The sequence below is a fragment of the Theropithecus gelada genome, chromosome 9 (assembly GCF_003255815.1).
Source record: "Theropithecus gelada isolate Dixy chromosome 9, Tgel_1.0, whole genome shotgun sequence".
Classification (NCBI taxonomy): Eukaryota; Metazoa; Chordata; class Mammalia; order Primates; family Cercopithecidae; genus Theropithecus; species Theropithecus gelada.
This window is the reverse complement of record NC_037677.1, coordinates 65,453,769-65,476,613: the sequence shown is the minus strand read 5'-3', so window position 1 is coordinate 65,476,613 and position 22,845 is coordinate 65,453,769. Positions and strand designations below refer to the sequence as shown.

The 22,845-nt window shown below is 40.1% G+C and overlaps 1 protein-coding gene across 1 annotated transcript in view; it reads left to right on the top strand.

The window, feature by feature from the left end:
• Positions 1-22,845, top strand: part of TET1 (tet methylcytosine dioxygenase 1) — a 144,605-nt gene that overhangs the window by 92,915 nt on the left and 28,845 nt on the right. The window contains exons 4-6 of the mRNA XM_025395915.1: positions 276-2,571; positions 6,290-6,380; positions 6,948-7,041. Of these exons, the coding sequence (XP_025251700.1) occupies positions 276-2,571; positions 6,290-6,380; positions 6,948-7,041 (2,481 nt within the window). The remainder of the gene's footprint in view (positions 1-275; positions 2,572-6,289; positions 6,381-6,947; positions 7,042-22,845) is intronic.

Below are 22,845 nucleotides of genomic sequence, written 5' to 3'. Positions count from 1 at the left end.
TGAACTCCTGGGCTCAAGTGATCCTCCCATCTTGTCCTCCCAAAGTGCTGGAATTACAGGTGTTGAGCCACTACGCCTAGCCTAGTTGTCTTTTCTTTTTGTATATTATGCCCTTTTGGTATTTTATGACTTCACTGAACATGTGAAAAGCGAAAATAATATTTTAGGCTGTATCCACAGGGGCTTTACATTTACTTGCTATTACATTTTAATCTTCTTATGGCTGTTATTCAGATATTTAAGTAGATGACATGAGTAATTTCTGTATTTTACAGGCAGATTTTGACAACAAACCAGTAAATGGCCCCAAGTCAGAATCCATGGACTACAGTAGATGTGGTCATGGGGAAGAACAAAAATTGGAATTGAACCCACATCCTGTTGAAAATGTAACTAAAAATGAAGACAGCATGACAGGCATCGAGGTGGAGAAGTGGACACAAAACAAGAAATCACATTTAACTGATCATGTGAAAGGAGATTTTAGTGCTAATGTCCCAGAAGCTGAAAAATCGAAAAACTCTGAAGTTGACAAGAAACAAACCAAATCTCCAAAATTGTTTGTACAAACCATAAGAAATGGCATTAAACATGTACACTATTTACCAGCTGAAACAAATGTTTCATTTAAAAAATTCAACATTGAAGAATTCGGCAAGACATTGGAAAACAGTTCTTATAAATTCCTAAAAGACACTGCAAACCATAATAACGCTATGAGCTCCGTTGCTACTGATACGAGTTGTGATCATCTCAAGGGGAGAAGTAACGTTTTAGTTTTCCAGCAGCCTGGCTTTAACTGCAACTCCATTCCACATTCTTCACACTCCAACATACATCGTCATGCTAGTATACACAATGAAGGTGATCAACCAAAAACTCCTGAGAATATACCAAGTAAAGAACCAAAAGATGGATCTCCCGTTCAACCAAGTCTCTTATCGTTAATGAAAGATAGGAGATTAACATTGGAGCAAGTGGTAGCCATAGAGGCCCTGACTCAACTCTCAGAAGCCCCGTCAGAGAATTCCTCCCCATCAAAGTCAGAGAAGGATGAAGAATCAGAGCAGAGAACAGCCAGTTTGCTTAATAGCTGCAAAGCTATCCTTTACACTGTAAGAAAAGACCTCCAAGACCCAAACTTACAAGGAGAGCCACAAAAACTTCATCACTGTCCATCTTTGGAAAAACAAAGTTCATGCAACACGGTGGTTTTCAATGGGCAAGCCAACTCACATATCAGCTCAGCTACTAACCAAGCATCCACAAAGTCACATGAATATTCAAAACTCACCAATTCATTATCTCTTTTTATACCAAAATCAAATTCACCCAAGATTGACACCAATAAAAGTATTGCTCAAGGGATAATAACTCTTGACAATTGTTCCAATGATTTGCATCAATTGCCACCAAGAAATAATGAAGTGGAGTATTGCAACCAGTTACTGGACAGCAGCAAAAATTTGGACTCAGATGATCTATCATGTCAGGATGCAACCCATACTCAAATTGAGGAAGATGTTGCAACACAGCTGACACAACTTGCTTCAATAATTAAGTTCAATTACATAAAATCAGAGGACAAAAATGTTGAAAGTACACCAACAAGCCTTGTCACGTGTAATGCACAGCAAAAATACAATCAGGAGAAGGGCACAATACAACAGAAACCGCCTTCAAGTGTACACAATAATCATGGTTCATCATTAACAAAGCAAAAGAACCCAGCCCAGAAAAAGACAAAATCCACCCCATCAAGAGAACGGCGGAAAAAGAAGCCCACAGTTGTAAGTTATCAAGAAAATGATCAGCAGAAGTGGGAAAAGTTGTCCTATATGTATGGCACAATATGCGACATTTGGATAGCATCGAAATTTCAAAATTTTGGGCAATTTTGTCCCCATGATTTTCCTACTGTATTTGGGAAAATTTCTTCCTCAACCAAAATATGGAAACCACTGGCTCAAACGAGGTCCATTATGCAACCCAAAACAGTATTTCCTCCACTCACTCAGATAAAATTACAGAGGTACCCTGAATCAGCAGAGGAAAAGATGAAGGTTGAACCATTGGATTCACTCAGCTTATTTCATCTTAAAACGGAATCCAACGGGAAGGCATTCACTGATAAAGCTTATAATTCTCAGGTACAGTTAACGGTGAATGCCAATCAGAAAGCCCATCCTTTGACCCAGCCCTCCTCTCCGCCTCACCAGTGTGCTAACGTGATGGCAGGCGATGACCAAATACGGTTTCAGCAGGTTGTTAAGGAGCAACTCATGGATCAGAGACTACCAACCTTGCCTGGTATCTCTCAAGAAACACCCTTACCGGAGTCAGCACTAACTCTCAGGAATGTAAATGTAGTGTGTTCAGGTGGAATTACAGTGGTTTCTACCAAAAGTGAAGAGGAAGTGTGTTCATCCAGTGTTGGAACATCAGAGTTTTCCACAGTGGACAGTGCACAGAAAAATTTTAATGATTATGCTATGAACTTCTTTACTAACCCTACAAAAAACCTAGTGTCTGTAACTAAAGATTCTGAACTGCCCACCTGCAACTGTCTTGGTGAGTACTTGTGTGGATGTGTTCTTATTTCACCTGCACAAATTACCTCAATCATGACAAGCAAATTCTGATTCATCTCTTTTTGTGTGATATTTTTTCCCCATTCTTACTCTAACTAAGATGGATTAAGTAAATCTATAACCATTTTTCTGTGGGACCTTTTGGTTCTGCTCACAAGAATGGAATATTCAACTTATAATTCGGAAAAAGAAATTTGGAAAAAGTAAACCTGCTGAAGTGGAAAAATAGGCTGATATTTCTCTCAAGGCTGAATGTCTGTCAATTTATTGTGCGTAGCATAAGAATGAATTTCCTAGGCCAGGTACAGTGGCTCTTGCCTGTAATCCCAACACTTTGGGAGGCCAAGTCAGATGGATCACTCGAGGTCAAGAGTTCGATACCAGCCTGGCCAACATGGTGAAACCCTGTATCTACTTAAAATTCAAAAATTAGTTGAGCATGGTGGTGCACACCTGCAATCCCAGCTACTCAGGTGGCTGAAGCAGGAGAATCACTTGAACCCAGGAGGCAGAGGTTACAGTGAGCCGAGATTGCACCACTCCCCTCCAGCTTGGGCAATAGAGCGAGACCCTGTCTCAAAAAAAAAGAAATAGATAACTTAATAGTTTATTACGGTTTATTTATTTTTCCTATATTCAAACAAATTTCAACTTACAAGACTTTCATTATATTTTTTTGTGTGTGAAATAGAAGATACATATAGAGAATGTAAAACATATGTATAAGTTAACAGTTATAAAATATATAGCTGGCAGTTGCCGTCCTACTCTAGAATTGAGGCTGGTTTATGTCTTTTTCAGTGTCTAGTGCTTTTATGCTCTATCCAGTACAAGATCTAATACTGTCTTTTTTGTCCAAAGAGCACTTGATATTCTGAAATAATACATTTCTATTTCTCTGCAATACAAAGTGTACCTGCGTATAAAGAAATTCCATAATCTTGGCCACTTGAAGAATTCATAAACCTTTTTGAATTTTAACATATTAACAAATTTGTTTAATACTGATTTCCTATTTCAAAAAATCAAAGAATAACCAGTGTGCTAACATGAGTCATGTGCTAATAGCTGACTCATGGACTGATCCCTAACCTATGTATTTCTACATTTTTGTGCCTTAGGAGTCATTGAAAGAGAACATTCTGAACCAATTAGTTTTAGTAGTGTGTTAAAAGCTCTGAGAAAATCTTGCTGGGTAAAGATTCTCAGGCAGATCTTATGAGAAATTTCCTCAGTATTTGAAACATGTGAAAGCTTAATTTGAATCCTGTACTGATTAGTTACTGTGTGTGGTCAAATTTCAGGTAAGCACTCTTCTAAGAAACCTGTTGACTCTAATATAGCTGTAAAAAATAGGGAAATTAAATAGATTGTGTCATTAAAGTTCGTTAGGCTGCTTGAAGCCCCATTATTTTGTTTACCATACAACTATGATAGAATAAATTTTTTGTGAAAAAATCTGTTTTGAACCTCATCCAAATAGGTTTAGTTATTAGAAGTCTTACTTAAAATATGGCTCCAAATCACAAAGACTCAAGATTTGCCTTGACCAAAGGTGATGTTTTTATTAGAAGTGGGTGGTTCAATGGGAAGGATAAGTACATCACACTGATTTTTTAACAACAGTAGAAAAAATAGTGTTGTGTAGTAATAATAATACTGAATTCTTGTTTTTCCAAAGTACACATTGTTCTGAAATAATATCCTTCCATTTCTCTGCTCATTGTTCAATACATAATGTTTTTTAGGTTTTTGTTTTGTTTGTTTGTGGATATAGGGTCTCACTTTGTTACTCAGACTGGTCTTGAACTCCTGGGCTCAAGTGATCCTCGTGCCTCAGCTTCCTAAAGTGCTGGGATTACAGGCGTGAACCACCACACCAGCTAACGCACAGTTTTGGCAAACTACCATGTGCCAGTTACCAAGGATAGGCTGTTCTGAGAAGAATCTCACAATTTGGAAAGAGTGACAATGCTGTCTAGTGGAGTTGAATTGGGAGAACAAGGTTCTTGAATTAAGGAGAGAAGAATATAATCATGATAATGGCTTCCATTCTGGAGCTCTTACTACAAGTCTGATATTGTGCCTTGCCTTGACTTGTAATGTTCACAGCAACTCTTCAAAGGGAGGGCTTATTATCCCCATTATACAAATGCAGAAACCAAGGCACAGAGAATTTCATAGCTGTCCAGTGACTGAACTGGGACTCAGAGACAGCAGTCTCAACTCCAAAACCAATCCTTATAACGTACACTCTGGTGCTTAATAAATGTGAATTATATAAGAGAGAACACTTTTCGGCCGGGTGCAGTGGCTCACGCCTGTAATCCCAGCACTTTGGGAGGCTGAGGCGGGCAGGTCATGAGGTCAGGAGATTGAGACCATCCTGGCTAACACGGTGAAACCCCATCTCTACTAAAAAATACAAAAAGTTAGCCGGGCATGGTGGTGGGCACCTGTAGTCCCAGCTAATCGGGAGGCTGAGGCAGGAGAATGATGTGAACCTGGGAGGCAGAGCTTGCAGTGAGCCGAGATCGCGCCACTGCACTCTAGCCTGGGCGACATAGCGAGACTCCATCTCAAAAAAAAAGGAAAAGGTTGGGGGAGAGAACTCTTTTCTAAATATCCTTACAAATGGAAATAAGGCCTGTAGTTCAACAAATACGAGCCTTTAAAGTTTATATACCTGAGCTAGACTGCTTTTTCTATGTGCATGGTTCTAAAAGGATGATTGTCTAGTTTAAAGACCCTTTCCTTATGCAAAATAACTAGTCACAGCATACAGGAATAGACAGCTGGGCATTCAGAGTTGAATAAGTACCTGCAGTGGACTCAGCTGTTTTTGGTGTAGAATTTCATGGCTAGAAATTCATGAAATGCAGAAATTCCCCAGTAATTCTTGTTACACATGAGTCTAAGCGGCCAAGTTAAAAATAGCATTTTTTAAGAAACAAAATTCATGCTCACAAAAATTCAAGTGGTGCAGAAATATGATGCAAACATCTTCCCATACTCCCATTCTATACAAAAGAACATTATTGATTTTAATTTTGTTTCCATTTTTACAAACATTTAAAACAATCTTTCTACTTGGTTTTCTAATATAATGATATCATGGATTTTTAAATGTTTTATAAATATTATTGTTTCAATCGATTTATTGTATTCCACTATATAAACATCCCATAATTTATTTAAACCACATGTTATTGACAGATGTTAGGAGTGTTTTGCTCTTTTTGATATTACAAATATTGGTAACAAGGAACATTCTTTTGTAATTGTGCAAGTGTGTAGTTGAATAAAATTGTCTGCAATGAAATTGCTCAATTTTTTAATAGGATTCTGAGGGCAACCTTTAACATTGTTCTTGGATAACTTTTAATATCACACCTCAATTAATACAGATTTTTTTTAAGCAGGAGATAGGAGTATAAATATGACCCACATCTTAAAATATTTTTTTTCTCCTCTGATTTTCAGAGGAAGAAAGAATTCGTTAGGGGCAGGAAGAAAGGAACATTAAAAGTTAAATTCCATGGGCTATTGTCCTTGACTTTAATTATCAAGTCTTACCAAAACCTTGTCAAGATTCGTGGTTCTGAATTGAGGGGGAACAAAAAGTATAAAAATAGCTTCTCCTGTCCCCTATGCAATTCTGTAAAGCTTTGGGTCTAATAATCTTATTCCTTCCACAGATCGAGTTATACAAAAAGACAAAGGCCCATATTATACACACCTTGGGGCAGGACCAAGTGTTGCTGCTGTCAGGGAAATCATGGAGAATAGGTGAGGAAATACGCTTCCCTGTTAAAATCATTTTTACTGTGAATCTGACTCAATGGAGATAAATCATCTCTAAGAACAAACGCCGTGATTGAAAAACATTCAGGAGTATGGGTTGGATGTTTCTTAGGGCCCAACAAAAGAGGGGTGTCCTCATGTCCCTACTGAGCCACCCATCATACAAGCTGTTGGGCACATAAAAGAGCACCCACAAAACAAGACTAATTGTCTTTGATAAATTCAGAAGTACTTTTTATATTATTGTATAATGGTAGAAATAGGTCAAATTACCACCCTTGACACTGCATACCCTACATTCCCATTGCTTGTCTTGCAGTCAGCCTATTTTTTAAAGAGTGATCTTTAAGGATAAGTGAGTAGGACTGGTTAACAAATTAAAATACCTGCCACACAAAAGCAAATGTTTAACAAAAGTAAATTATGAGGAGTGTTTGATTTTTGAGCTTCTGTACATCTATATCTTAAATACATTAAGATCTTCAAAGCCAAAGCCTTCAAGTACAGATTGCAATTAATTAGTACATTCCCTTCACTGTGTTTTATACTTAGGTATGGTCAAAAAGGAAACGCAATAAGGATAGAAATAGTAGTGTACACCGGTAAAGAAGGGAAAAGCTCTCATGGGTGTCCAATTGCTAAGTGGGTAAGTATTTCCTGTTTATATATATTTTTTTGAAGCTTGTTATTCCAGAGCTGATATTTATACTTTTACAATAGCCAGAGTGACCTTTATTTTATTTATTCATTTGTTTATTTAATTTCTGAGACAGAGTCTTGGTTGCCCCAGCTGGATTGCAGTGGTGCAATCACACCTCACTGCAGCCTTGATCTCCCAGGCTCAAGCAATCTTCCCACCTTGGTCTCCCAAGTAGTTAAGACTATAGGCACTTGCCACCAAACCCAGCAATTTTTTGTTTCTTTTTTTTAAGTAGAGAGGAGGTCTTGCTACATTGCCCAGGCTGGTCTCAAACATCTGAGCTCAAGTGATCCTCCCGCCTCAGTCCCCTAAAGTGCTGGGGTTACAGGCGTGAGCCACTGTGCTTGGCCAGGTTTTTTGATAGATTTTCAAGAAAATTGGTCATTTGTGATGAAAGTTGCAAATATATTTTCTCAGTTTGTTGTGGTTTTACCAGTTAGTTTTTTTTTTTTAACTGTAATCAGCTTTTTCATCTTTTATAGCTTTAGGATATTGTGTCTTAATTAGAAAAACCTTTACCACTTGTAGGTTATAAATCTCTCATTTCCTTTTGTAGTATTTTAATGATTTTATTTTATTTTTCTATATTGAAGTATTTTATATTTATCCTGGTTTAGAGTATTGGTAGCTATGTACACTTCTCCAGATGGCTACTCAGTTATCCAACACCACTCATTTAATTGTACATCTCTTCATTATTGATGTGTATTTGCTTATATGTGTAGATTCCCTATTGTGTTAAATTATTGTCTTTAATCAGCATGAGATTGCTCTATTTAGATTTTATAATGTTTCCATGTCTAATAGGCTAATTCCTTTTAATTTTTCAAAAGTGGTCTGACCATTCTGGTTTATTTTATCATATTAATGTATAAACACCATGTTTCATTACAAGAATAAAATCCTATTGGTATTTTTATTGGAATCATATTAATAGAATTTGGAGAATTTACATATATTTTCATGTTCAGTCTTCCTATTCCACATATTGCATCTTTCCATTTGCGTATGCCTTCTTTTGTCCTTGAGGACTGTTTTAAGATAGAATTTATTTAAGGTAGAATTTACATGTTTCTTGTTTTTGTACATATTTCTCTTGTGTATCCTCTAATACAGTTAGTCCAACAGACTAACTCTAATTTTATATTGCTTTAGTAATGATGGTCTCCTTACTTTGTTTCTCTCTTCCCATGGGGATGTTTCATGTTTCCAGAGTTTTCCCATTAAGTGTGGGTTGTTGGCCGGAACGGTGGCTCACGCCTGTAATCCCAGCATTTTGGGAGGCTGAGGCGGCCAGATCACCAGAGGTCAGGAGTTCGAGACCAGCCTGGCCAACGTGGTGAAACCCTGTCTCTACTAAAAATACATAAAATAGCTGGGCATGGTGGTGGGCACCTGTAGTCCCAGCTACTTGGGAGGCTGAGGCAGGAGAATCGCTTGAACCCGGGAGGCAGAGGTTGCAGCGAGCCAAGATCAGGCCAATGCACTCTAGCCTGGGCAACAAGAGCAAAACTCTCCAAAAAAAAAAAAAGCGTGGGTTGTCAGGGAATGCGTTTCAGGGAAGGTAACATTTAAGCTGAGAAAGGAGTGACAAAAAGGAGCTAAGTACGCAGAGGATATGCAGGGAGTAGCACTCCTAAGCAGAGAAAACAGCACGAACAAAGGTCTTGGGTTAAGAAATAAGAGTACATTAAAAAAATCTAAGCAGAGTCATTTGAAATTAAGGGGATAGGCTGGGCGCAGTGGCTCACACCTGTAATCCCAGCACTTTGGGAGGCCGAGGGGGGCAGATCACCAGAGGTCAGGAGATCGAGCCCATCCTGGCTAACATGGTAAAACTATTTCGTGTCTACTCGAAATAAAAAAAATAGCTGGATGTGGTGGCGCGAGCCTGTAGTCCCAGATACTCTGGAGGCTGAGGCAGGAGAATCGCTTGAAACCAGGAGGTGGAGGTTGCAGTGAGCCTAGGTCAAGCCACTGCACTCCAGCCTGGGCGACAGAGTAAGACTCTGTCTCAAAAAAAACCCAAAATAGGCCGGGCGCGGTGTCTCAAGCCTGTAATCCCAGCACTTTGGGAGGTCAAGATGGGCGGATCACGAGGTCAGGAGATTGAGACCATCCTGGCTAACACGGTGAAACCCCGTCTCTACTAAAAAAATACGAAAAACTAGCTGGGCGAGGTGGCGGGCGCCTGTAGTCCCAGCTACTTGGGAGGCTGAGGCAGGAGAATGGTGTAAACCCGGGAGGCATAGCTTGCAGTAAGCTGAGATCCGGCCACTGCACTCCAGCCTGGGCGACACAGCGAGACTCCGTCTCAAAAAAAAACAAAAAACCAAAAACGAAAAACGAAATTAAGGAGATAGTTAATAGAACTGGGTGGGGGTAAAAAGGTGAATGATTTTGTAGGCCATAGTGAGAAGCTGCGGTTTTAGCCCAGGAGTAACATGAAAACTTAAAAGTATTTTAGATAGAGATGTGTTATCTGGCTTATGTTTTATATATAGTATTTAAGGAATTAACTGACAAAACCTGTATTCTTTATCTGTCACTGTTCAGCATCTTTGAATAGTAAACAGGTATCATCTCTTCATTTTTAGTGGGTTAGGAATCCAAGTGGTGCCTCTGGCATAGGCTCCTGTGAGGATGCAATCATCTGAAAACTTGACGGGGGGAGGGTGGTGCAGCTAGAGGACCCAATTCCAAGCTCTCTTACAGGAGACCTTAACTCTTTGATGGCTGTTGGCTGGAGGCCTCAGTTCCTCCTCATCTTAAATGTTTTCATAACACAGCAGCTTGGTTTCCCCCAGAGTGAGTGGATCAAAAGAGAGCAAGGAGGAAACTACAGTGTCTTTTATCACCTCGAGAGGTTGAGGCCAGGAGATCAAGGTCACAGTGTACTATGGTGGCTCCTGTGAATCCATAGCCAGCCACTGCACTCCAGCCTGAGCAGCATAGCAACACCCCACATCGCTTTACGAAAAAAAAAAAAAGAAAAAAAAACAAAAGAAAATCAACTAGATTCTCAGAAGCCACAGTTATAAATCTCCCATCCTGGCTTTGTGGTAATAATTTTCTTGCTCTCCACCCTTCCCTGCTAGTTATATATTTCTCAAACAGTACAGTTTTATTTTGTTTTGTTCTTTTGTGTCTGGCCTATCCATAGTACCTTGTATATTTGAAATAAATCACACAATTGGTTCCCAATATCTGGGGCTGATAGTTGTTACAGATTTGTTGAGCTGTATCTGTTAGCTATTTCTGAATTGTTCACTCCTTTGTCTATTAAGTGGCAAGGAATGAATATGTCCTCGTGATGTGGCAGCTGGCTTCTCCTACAGTGAGTCCGAAGGAAAGGCAACTAGGCTTATTGGTGGGATTGGGGGTGATTTCTTTTTCCTGTCTTTAAAACCTTTTCTAATATAATAATAACGACAGTGATATAAATAATTGTAATGTATAGTTTTTTGGGTTTTTCTTTTTCCTTAAGAAGGCAAATATAAACCCTGTAGTTTAAAGATTTTGGTAGCAACTTTCTATTTAGTATTTTTCCCTAGTGAAATTTTATTTGTTGGTTTTGGATATCCATCTGTCTGTGTTACCTGAACTAGAGTGCACTAACCCAGGGGACCCCAACCCCTGGGCCATGGGCCAATAAGAACCTGACTTCACGGCAGGAGGTGAGCGGCAGGACAGCAACTGAAGCTTCATCTGTATTTTCAGCCACTCCTCATTGCTAGTATTACCACCTGAGCTCTGAGTCCTCTCAGATCAGCAATGAGATTAGATTGTTATAGGACTGCAAACCCTGTTGTCAACTGTACATGTGAGGGATGTAGGTTGTGCTTTCCTTATGAGAATCTGATGCTTGATGATCTGTCACTGTCCCCCCTCACCCCCAGATGGGACCGTCCAGTTTTAGGAAAACAAGCTCAGGGCTACCTCTGATTCTTTATTATGACGAGTTGTATAGTTACTTTATTACATATTACAATGTAATAGTAATAAAAATAAAGTACACAATAAATGTAATGCACTTGAATTATCTCAAAACCTCTGCCCCTGGCCCCACCTCCGTGGAAAAATTGTCTTCCATGAAATGGGTCCCTGGTGTCAAAAAGGTTGGTGATCACTGCACTAACACAATCATAGCTCACTGCAGTCTTGAACTCCCAGGCTCGAGTGATCCTCCCATGTCAGCCTGTGAAGTAGCAAGGACTATAGGGGTGTGCCACCATGCCTGGTTAATTTTTTCTTATTTTTTGTAGAGTCGAGGTTTGCTATGTTGCCCAAGCTTGTCTTGAACTCCCAGCCTCAAGCCTCTGCCTGCCCCAGGCTCCTAAAGCCATGAGATTATAGGTGTGAGCCACCATGCCCAGCAGCAACATTCTATTTAAATCCTTAGGGTTATTAGGTACAAGAGGTATTTGGCATTTTTCGTGAAGCACGTGTATTTAAATTGCTCTTATTTTCTCTTGTGCAATATGTCTTCTCAGAATGAGAATACCTTAGTGTATACTAATGTATACCTGGCTCTTTTCACAAATGCAAAAATAATCCAATGATAAGAAATGAAATAAAGCACAGCTGCTGAGCAACGTAATGAAAATTTTCTGTCTACTAATGACGATTCAAAAGTGTAATCTTGGTAACAAAACCAAGCAATACTATTGCATTTCTATGAAAATAAAATAAGTTTTTTTGGTTGTTTTTTTCATTTTTTTTTTTTTTTGTTTTTTGGTTTTTTTTTGAGACGGAGTCTCGCTCTGTCGCCCAGGCTGGATTGCAGTGGCCGGATCTCGGCTCACTGCAAGCTCCGCCTCCCGGGTTCACGCCATTCTCCTGCCTCAGCCTCCGGAGTAGCTGGGACTACAGGTGCCCGCCACCACGCCCGGCTAGTTTTTTGTATCTTTTGGTAGAGACGGGGTTTCATCGTGTTAGCCAGGATGGTCTCGATCTCCTGACCTCGTGATCCGCCCGTCTCGGCCTCCCAAAGTGCTGGGATTACAGGCTTGAGCCACCGCGCCCGGCCATTTTTGTTTTGTTTGTTTGAGACGAAGTCTCGCTGTGTCACTGAGGCTGGAGTGTAGTGGCGCGATCTCGCGATCTCGCGATCTCGGCTCACTGCAAGCTCCGCCTCCTGGGTTCACGCCATTCTCCTGCCTCAGCCTCCGGAGTAGCTCAGACTACAGGTGCCCATCACAACGCCCGGCTGTTTTTGTATTTTCAGTAGAGGCGGGGTTTCACCGTGTTAGCCAGGATGGTCTCCATCTCCCCACCTCGTGATCCTCCCACCTCAGCCTCCCAAAGTGCAGGGATTACAGGCGTGAGCCACTGCGCCCGGCAAAAAATTTTTTTTAAATTAGCCGACTGTGGTGGTGTGTGCCCGTGGTCCCAGCTACTCGGGAGGCGGGACGATTGCTTGAGCCTGGGAGGAGGAGGTTGCAGTGAGCCATTATCGGGCCACTACACTCGAGCCTGAGTGAAAGAATGAGCCCTGCCTACAGAGAGAACAGAAAGTTGAGTATCTTGAATTTGAATTGGTATCTTTAAATAGTATGGCTGTGGTATTCATTAGCTATTTTCTGAGGCATGAGAAACTGAGGATTAGAGCTGGGAATCTGCTGGATTTGTCCACCCCACCCTTGAACGTTAGGTAGAGGTTGAATGAAAATTGGAATTTAAAAAAGTCCATGAAGGAAGGTGGGAAAAATTTCAAAACAATTTTAAAAAAGAGAGAATTAGATCTGTCTGTATTCTACATAGTTTGTAGAACTTTACCGTGAGGTTATTTTGAATGACACTAGTGCAATTGGGTGGACTATATGTGGGTGAGGGAGGAAATGAAGGTCAAAAATTTTGAACTAAGAAATGGAATACACACATGCAGTCAGTGAATTACATTGCTCCAAATTTACTTTTCTTTTTTTTTTTTTTTTTTTTTTTGAGACGGAGTCTCGCTCTGTCGCCCAGGCTGGAGTGCAGTGGCGCGATCTCGGCTCACTGCAAGCTCCGCCTCCTGGGTTCACGCCATTCTCCTGCCTCAGCCTCCCGAGTAGCTGGGACTACAGGCGCCCACAACCGCGCCCGGCTAATTTTTTGTATTTTTAGTAGAGACGGGGTTTCACCGTGGTCTCGATCTCCTGACCTTGTGATCCGCCCGCCTCGGCCTCCCAAAGTGCTGGGATTACAGGCGTGAGCCACCGCGCCCGGCCCAAATTTACTTTTCATCTTGGATAGTGTACATTTTTGGTGTACTTGTTATAAAACATTAATCTATATCAAGCATCATTTCATGCTTTCATTTTTTAAAATCTTCATGTATACGATTAGATTTGTTAGTAGTTTTAGAGTTCTATCCTAAACTGCCCCCCGCCTGTTTTTTTTTTTTTTTTAAGTTGTGTTTCTTTTTTTTTCCTTTTTTTTTTTTTTTTTTTTTTTTTAAATCTTGCTCTGTTGCCTAGGCTTGAGTGCAGTGGCATAATCTCGGCTCACTGCAACCTCTGCCTCCCAGGTTCAACCAATTTTCCTGCCTCAGCCTTCACGGTGTTGCCCAGGCTGGTCTCAAACTCCTGACCTCAAGTGATCCACCGGCCGCCACCTCCCAAAGTGCTGGGATTACAGGCGTGAGCCACCGCGACAGCCCTCTTGTCTTCTTTGTTTCAAAGAGAGATCTATTACTTCTCTTTTTAATGATCACACACAAAAAGTCTAACAGAAAATTCTAACTGGCTAGCACCATTTTCTGAGCCATTCTTAACATTGTTTTGACTATGTTCTCAACACTGTTTTATTCTTCTCTTGAAATGTTTCCTTGCCAGGTGGTCATTAATACTCTCACATAATTATACTCTTTGGCAGAGATTTTTGACTCTTTTTCTCTGCTGTCACTTTGGATCTTGTCAGGAACAAGTTATCTTGTACTTCAGTAGATTTTGAAGAAAAGGGTAGTGTAGTTTCTTAGATGCACCTCAGATGTTCAAGGAGAATCGCTTGAACCTGGGAGGCAGAGGTTGCGGTGAACTGAGATTGCACCACTGCCCTCCAGCCTGGGTGATAGCATGAGAGCCTGTCTCAAGAAAAAAACACAAAAAAATAGTATTTTAAAAATTAGCTGGATGTCATGAGTAAATCACATTTAAGAATTTCCCAGCTGGCCAGGCGCAGTGGCTCACACCTGTAAACCCAGCACTTTGGGAGGCTGACACGGGTGGATCACTTGAGACTAGGAGTTCAAGACCAGGCTGGCCAACATGGTGAAACCCTGTCTTTGCTAAAAATACAAAATTAGCCGGGCGTGGTGGTGTGAGCCTGTAATCCCAGCTACTCAGGAGGCTGAGGCAGGAGTATAACTGTATACTTCCCCTCTTGAGCTTCTGGGGTAATGGCAGAAGTAGGGAGAAGAGTCAAACAGTGGATGGCCTCGTTGGCTCCAATGCCTGAGTGCTTCACATTGGGCATCGTATGATTAGTTCCCCTCTGTAGAATTGTGTATTAGTCAATAGAGCAGGTGTGGCAATGAATACCGACAAGTGATTTCTTTTTTTTTTTCTTTTGAGATGAAGTTTCTCTCTGTTGCCCAGGACAGAGTACAGTGGTGTGATCTTGGCCCTCTGCCTCCCAGGTTCAAGCCATTCTCCAGCTTCAGCCTCTCAAGTAGCTGGGATTACAGGCGTGTGTCACCACGCTCAGCTAATTTTTGTATTTTTAGTGGAGGTGGGGTTTCACCATGTTATCCAGGCTGGTCTTGAACTCCTGACCTTAAGTGATCCAGGCACCTTGGCCTCCCAAAGTGCTGTGATTACAGGCATGAGCCACTGCGCCCAGCAAGAGAATGTTATATTTACCCCTCTTGTCTGATGTGACCCAAGTTTAGGGGTGAAGCTAAAGTATGCAGAAGTCCTCAAACCATCTTTCTTGGATTTATACATTTATCCAATCTTCAAAACCATTCCCTTTTTTGTTGTCTTTGTTAGTTCTTCTAAGGTTCTACCTAATTACCTGCCTTGGTTATCTTTGAACTATACCATAGTGCTGCTTGTTTCTGCCCAATAAGGCACCTCCTTGTATATTATCATGACAGGAAGATAAAGAGATGAGGTGGTACCCTGGGCTACTTGTTTGGTGCCTACGATATCTTCCTAATGTGAGCTAGCCATTTTATTTGTCAGTGATAAAATTTAGTCAGTGAGCAAGAAGTTAATGTTAACTGTTGATAATATTAAACTGACTTACTATTATTATTATTATTTATTTATTTATGTTTGAGATGGGAATTTTGCTCTTGTTGCCCAAGCTGGTGTGTAATGGCACGAATTTGGCTCACTGCAACCTTTGTTTCCCAGGTTCAAGCAATTTTCCTGCCTCAGCCTCCCGAGTAGCTGGGACTACAGCCATGCGCCACCATGCCTGGCTAACTTTGTATTTTTAGTAGTTTCTCCATATTGGTCAGGCTGGTCTTGAACTCCCAAGCTCTAGTGATCCACCTCCCTTGGCCTCCCAAAGTGCTGGGATTACTGGCATGAGCCACTGTGCCCGGCCCATTAGTACTCTTTTTATGTTAGTTCGTTTACTCACGTATAGAGTTCATTTTTAAGGAAATTTTAATTCAAGTATAACATACACACAGAAAAGTGTGCATACCATAAGGTACAGCCCAGTGAAGTTGTGCAAAGTAAACATACCCATGTGACCATTGGCCAGATCAAGACATTACCAAAACTTCAGAACCCCGTTGTGTGAACTCAGTCATTAACCCCTTTACAAAGGTTGAATTGTATTGTAAAAGTCTCATTTTCTTGTAATATGTAGATAGCTTTAAATGATGTTAACTGGTGACTTCTTGGGAGGGGTTGGCCACCATAATTTTGTTTTTAAAAATTTAGTCTACTTTGTCTCTTATATGATTATTGATAAAACTCAAAAGTGACGTTTCTTTGGAAAGATACGATCCCGCTACACTTGACATGAATGTTGCTCCTAGATCTGAATCTGATCTGGAATTTGTATGCTACATTTGTGGCACTGACAAAGCACCCTATTCCCTTTGGAAACCTTACAAATAAGATTGTGTTACAGGGACTTATTTTTTGCTTTTAAAAAATAATCTTTTTTAAAAAAATTATAATTTACAGCTTGTATACTTCAACTTAGTTTGGTTTTTAATTTAACCTTTTTTTTCCTTTTTTTTTTTTTTTTTTTTTTGAGACAGAATTTCACTCTTGTTGCCCAGGCTGGAGTGCAGTGGCACAATCTGGGCTTACTGCAACCACCGTCTCCTGGTTTCAAGCAATTCTTCTGTCTCAGCCTCCTAAGTAGCTGGGATTACAGGCGTGCCTGGCCAGTTTTTTTTTTCTTTTTACTTTTTAAAAAATTATTATTACTTTTTTGAGACAGAGTTTCACTCTTGTTGCCCAGGCGAGAGTGCAGTGATGCAATCTCAGCTCACTGAAACCTCTGCCTCCCAGGTTCAAGGAATTCTCCTGCCTCAGCCTCCCAAGTAACTGGGATTACAGGTGCCCACCACCAAGCCCGACTAATTTTTTTTGCATTTTTAGTAGAGATGGGGTTTCACCACGTTGGCCATGCTGGTCTTGAACTCCTGACCTCAGGTGATACACCCGCCTCGGCCTCCCAAAGTGCTGGGATTACATGTGTGTGCCACCACGCCGGCCTTTTTTACTTTTTAAACCTTAAAATTTTTTAAAATTGTGTAATCTTGTTCCTTCTAATATTAGTTTTTAAATTTAAAAATTATATATACACATTATGGATATATTTAAAATTTTAAAAGCCCTTACAATTTTAGCCTGTGCTTAGAGATTATAATTTTTAGCAGTTTGGGTATACTCAAACTAAGAGTTAGGCTGTGAAAATTTTCTGGTTTTTGAGACAGGGTCTTGCTCTGTCACCCAGGCTAAAGTACAGTGGCGCAACTCACTGCAGCCTCGACCCAGGCTCAAGCAATCCTCCTTCCTCAGCCTCCCAGGGAGCTGAAACCATAGGCACTCACCACCACGCCAGCTAGTTTTCTGTGTTTTTTTGTAGAGACGGGGTCTCATTTCATTGCCCAGGCTGGCCTTTAACTCCTAGGGTCAAGAAATCCTACCACGGCCTCCTGTGTTGGGGTTACAGGCATGAGCCACTATGCCCGGCCAGAACTTTTTTCTTTTCTTTCCTTTGTTTAAAAAAAAAAAAAAAAAAAAAAAACAAGTATTGTGGGTTTTTTAATTTTAAAAAATTTTTTTTCTTTTTTTTTTTTTTGCAATGGAGTTTCACTGTTGTCGCTCAGGCTGGAGTGCAGCAGCACGATTTCAGCTCACTGCAACCTCTTGGTTCAAGTGATTTTCATACGTCAGCCTCCGCAGTAGCTGGAACTATAGGTTGCACCACCACACTTGCCTAACTTTTGTATTTTTAGTAGAGACAGGATTTCACTATGTTGACCAAGCTGATCTCAAACTCCTGACCTCAGCTGGTCCGCCTGCCCTGGCCTCACAAATTGCTGGGATTACGGCTTGAACCACTGTGCCCTGCCCTAATTTTTGTATTTTTAGTACAGGCAAGGTTTCACCATGTTGGCCAGGCCAGTCTTGAATTCCTAACCTCAAGTGATCCACCTGCCTTGACTTCCCAAATTACTGAGATTACAGGCATGAGCCACCATACCTGGCCTGTTGTTAATAGTTAAAAAAAATAGAAACAAAATACTAAGCTAAGAGTGATAATTTTTGTCATTGTACACCTAAGGTGAAACTTGACATCATGATTCAATTTGCATTGTAACTAGCAAAGGTAGGTGTCTTTACTAATTATTAATTTTTATTTCTTGCATGAATTCACTCTTCATAACCTTTTTTTAGGTTATCTTCTATTACACTTTTGTAAATATGTATAATAGACCACATATGTATAATATGTATATGTATAATAGACCATGGCTGGTTTTATCATGGCTGGGCGTGGGGCCTCACACCTGTAATCCCAGCACTTTGGGAGGCTGAAATGCGCAGATCACTTGAGCCCTGGAGTTTGAGACAAACCTGGGCAACATAGCCAGACCTCGTCCCTACCAAAAATGCAAAAAGGTAGCCAAGGACAGTGGCAAGTGCCTGTAGTTCTAGCTACTTGGGAGGGTTAGCTGGGAGGATCAAATGAGCCCGGAGAGCTTTTAAATGATGTTAAAGGCTGCATACAGTGAGCCATGATCAAGCTACTGCACTCCAGCCACTGTGACATAGTGAGACACTGCCTCCAAAAGAAAAAGAATAGAAAACAAAAAAAGAACAATTTTAAAAGAACAAACTTCAATTTAGAAGAGCAATTCCCTTATTTGTTTAGAAAATATTTCTCTTGAGGGTTGGAGAATTACCTATTGGGTACAATGTTCACTATTTTGGAAGTGAGTATACTAAAAGCCCAGACTTCACCACTGCCCGATATATCCATGTTAAAAAACTGCGCTTGTACCCTCAAATTCTTTAAAAACAAATTTTCCTGACATGATACGCATTTACCCTTCCATATGAACCTTAGAAACACGCTAAATTTGAATAGATTGCGGGAGAGATTTGTGGCTAGACATTTAGGGTTGGCTTTCTCATTTAGGAACACTGTCATGTTCTTCCAAGTGAACTTTCTTTTATAACCTTCTCTTTATATTTTTTATAGTTTTATTCTTATGTTTTTGGCATCTTTCTGTTTTTTAACAACCTTACGGAGATATCAGCCTTTAAATCAAACTTCTATCTGGTTATTCCTGGTATGTAGTAAAGCTACTGTATCTTCAGTATATAGGAATCTACTTGTTTTACTCTCTTTAAAAATCAAGTAGGCCGGGCGCGGTGGCTCAAGCCTGTAATCCCAGCACTTTGGGAGGCCGAGACAGGCGGATCACGAGGTCAGGAGATCGAGACCATCCTGGCTAACCCGGTGAAACCCCGTCTCTACTAAAAAATACAAAAAACTAGCCGGGCAAGGTGGTGGGCGCCTGTAGTCCCAGCTACTCGGGAGGCTGAGGCAGGAGAATGGCGTAAACCCGGGAGGCGGAGCTTGCAGTGAGCTGAGATCCGGTCACTGCACTCCAGCCTGGGCGACAGAGCGAGACTCCGTCTCAAAAAAAAAAAAAAAAAAAAAAAAAAAAAATCAAGTAGATTTTTCTGTGATTATCTTGAAAAATATTCTAGAAAGACTATTGTAGCTATAATAATTGTGTCCTATTATTTTAATACCAGTCATATATCATATTGTCTGTTTCAAATAGGACTGTAGAACAATTATGAAGTCTGTATACCAGCAAGAAGTTAGTGAATATAGTAGAAAAATAATTAAATGTCACCACAGTATTCATTGACATTAGGAATAGATAGTGTATTTTTGTACAAACAAATAGAATGTGTATACCTTCAGTGTTCTCCTGGTTTTTGTAAGCAGAGTAATTAAAAAGCTATTTAACTACTTGGTTTTTCTGTTTCCTATATGCATGTGACATGACTAGAAGCCAAATTTGCCTGCTATAACAAAAACCTCTATGAGGCTTTGAGCTGCTTCTGTCCCAAGCATTGAGTATTCAAGAATAATCTTAGCTACAGTTGCCTCTTGGAAATTTAATAGTATCTTTATAACAACACTTTCTTCTTTCCACCAACATAGGTACCTCCTTTTTTTTTTCTTTTCTTTTCTTTTTTTTTTTTGAGATGGAGTCTTGCTCCCGTCGTGCAGGCTGGAGTGCAGTGGTGCAATCTTGGCTCGCGGCAACCTCCACCTCCCAAAGTGCTAAAGGCATGAGCCACGGTGCTGTCCTGGGTAGCTCCTTTTTACTGTGTTTTACTTTGCTAGGTGACGAATATTGTTGGGCATATATTCATATGCTCATCATCTATTTCCGTATTCTCTATTATGAAGTGCCTATTCAATTTTTTTCTGCCAATTTTCTATGGGGGCAATTCTCTGTGTATGTTGTATCATATATATTATGCCAAATATATACAATGCAAATATATATAATGTGTGTATATATATATTATGTCAAGTATATGTAATGTAAATATTTCCTCCTGCCCTTTTGCTTGCCTTCTTTGTTTATTTATTTATTTATTTATTTATTTTTTGAGGCAGTTTCTGTCACCCATGCTGGAGTGCAGTGGCAAGATTTGGACTTAATGCAACCTTGGCTTCCCAGATTCAAGGGATCCTCCCGCCTCAGCCTCCCAAGTAGCTGGGACTGCAGGCAGGTGTCCACACCCGTCTCATTTTTGTGTTTTTTGAAGAGACAAGGTCTCACCATGTTGCCCAAGGTAGTCTCAAATTCCCGACCTCAAGTGATCCAACCACCTCCCAAAGTGCTGGGATTACACGCGTGAGCTACTGCGCCTGGCCTGCTTTTTTTTTTTTTTTTTTTTTTTTTTTTTACTCTGTTGCCTAGGCTGAAGTTCATGATGATAGCCTTGAACTCTCCATCTCAAGTGATCCTCCTGCTTGCCTTCTTTATTTTTTTATTATATTTTTTGGTGGGGAACAGAGTTTCTGTCGCCCATGCTGGAGCACAGTGGTGACATCTGGGCTCGCTGAAACCTCGGCTTCCCATGTTCAAGGGATCCTCCCAAGCCTTCCAAGTAGCTGGGACTACAGGTACATGCCACTATGCCGGGTTTATTTTATTTTTTATGCAGACTGGGTCTCAGTATGTTGCCCAGGCTGGCCTCGAACTCTTGGCCTCAAGCAATCCTCTCACCTCTACCTTCCAAAATCTTGGCGTTACAAGCGTGAGCTGCGTCACCCAGCCTTTTTTATCTTTTCAATTAGCAGATTTGGTAAGCCATTTTAAAATGCTTTGCCCACTCGTAGGTCATGACTATGTTTTCTTCTAAAATTCTTCATTGCTTTATTTTTTGTGTTTAGATATACATTATATTCAAGTTGATCAGTGTGAGGTAGGGGTCAAGATTCATTTTCTTCCATAAACGTTGGAACAATTGGTCAATTTACACACACACACACCTCTGATAGGGTTTTGATTGGGATTGCATTGAATCTAGAGATCAATTTTGGGAAAACTGACATAATTATAATAATGTCTATTCCATGAATTTATACTCCTCTGCATATAGTTAGTCCTTTGTTTATTTTAATAATATTTTTAGTTTCCAGAGTTCTTACAGATTTAATTTTTTTTTTTTTTTTTGAGACGGAGTCTTCCTGTCACCCAGGCTGGAGTGCAGTGGCCGGATCTCAGTTCACTGCACTCCGCCTTCTGGGTTTATGCCATTCTTCTGCCTCAGCCTCCTGAGTAGCTGGGACTACAGGCACCTGCCACCACGCCCGGCTAGTTTTTTGTTTTTTGTTTTTTTTTTTGTGAGACAGAGTCTCGCTGGGTCGCCCAGGCTGGAGTGCAGTGGCCTGATCTCAGCTCACTGCGAGCTCCACCTCCCGGATTTACGCCTTTCTCCTGCCTCAGCCTCCCGAGTAGCTGGGACTACAGGCGCCCGCCACCTCGCCCGGGTAATTTTTTGTATTTTTTAGTATTTTTTAGTAGAGACGGGGTTTCACTGTGTTAGCCAGGATGGTCTCGATCTCTTGACCTCGTGATCCGCCCGTCTCGGCCTCCCAAAGTGCTGGGATTACAGGCTTAAGCCACCGCGCCCGGCCCAGACAGATTTAATATTTAAGTAGTTTATTGAACTGAAATTTGAATTTAAAGACTCCTAACCATTGTGCTTAATTTTCTATTGTACACTGATGGAAATTTGGAATATCCAGAAAAGGCACAAATATTATCAGTAAAAAGCTTTTTAGCATTTCCCATACAAAAATTTTATTAATATAAATTTGTTGTTAATTTTGACAACTTGAATATTAACCAATGTAATTTTGATACAATATATATAATTTTGTATTTGAGATTATTTGCAAGTAGTGTGTTATTATTTGGCTGTAAGAGGACATATAAATACAGAAAAAAAATTTAATGTAAATAATTGTGTCTAGGGGGAAGGTCCTAAAGCCAACTCTACTCAAGGAATGACTTGGTAGCAATGATTGTTAACCATCTGGAGTGACAGAAGAAAGTGATATTGGGTAACTAACTTCTTAAGAAGTTTCATCTCAAGTTTTGTAATATTATTATAGCAACAAAAAATTATGCTATTGGTTGCTCCATTCTGGTCACATGGATGGGCATTTTCATCATGTTCTGGTTATATGCTGATTAATGTGGTCAATCTCTGCACTTTGTAAATTTTTGATAAATGGAGGCAGTTTAAAATGGTTGGATGGTTTTATGTGGTGACAACATTTGTATAGACTTTTTTTTTTTTTTTTTTTTTTGTAGTTAACACTCGGACCACTAAGCAAATTTTAAATACTGCTGAAGCGTTTTTAACATCCCAATAATTGGATGCAGTATTAAATAAATAAATAAATATTTACAATTAATTTTTCTATTTTGCATTCACCAAGTCAACTAGACCACATTAGTCTTATGAATTAAAAGCATATAATGCATCCTTCCAATAGCATGTAAAAATCACAAAAATCACAGAGGCATTCCTTTGTGTATATTAATTCTTGATAGTAAAATGAGTCACCCAAAGGAAAATCTGTGACATTCCTCAGATGGCCAAAATTCAGTTGTCAAGTTTATTTTTAATGTTGAGAGTTCTTGGTTATTTCCATCTAATTACATGAGATGGTTTTTTCGATCATCCACATTTGTTCCTTTGTGACATTCGTGGAATTTCAGTTCAGTTAAGTTTT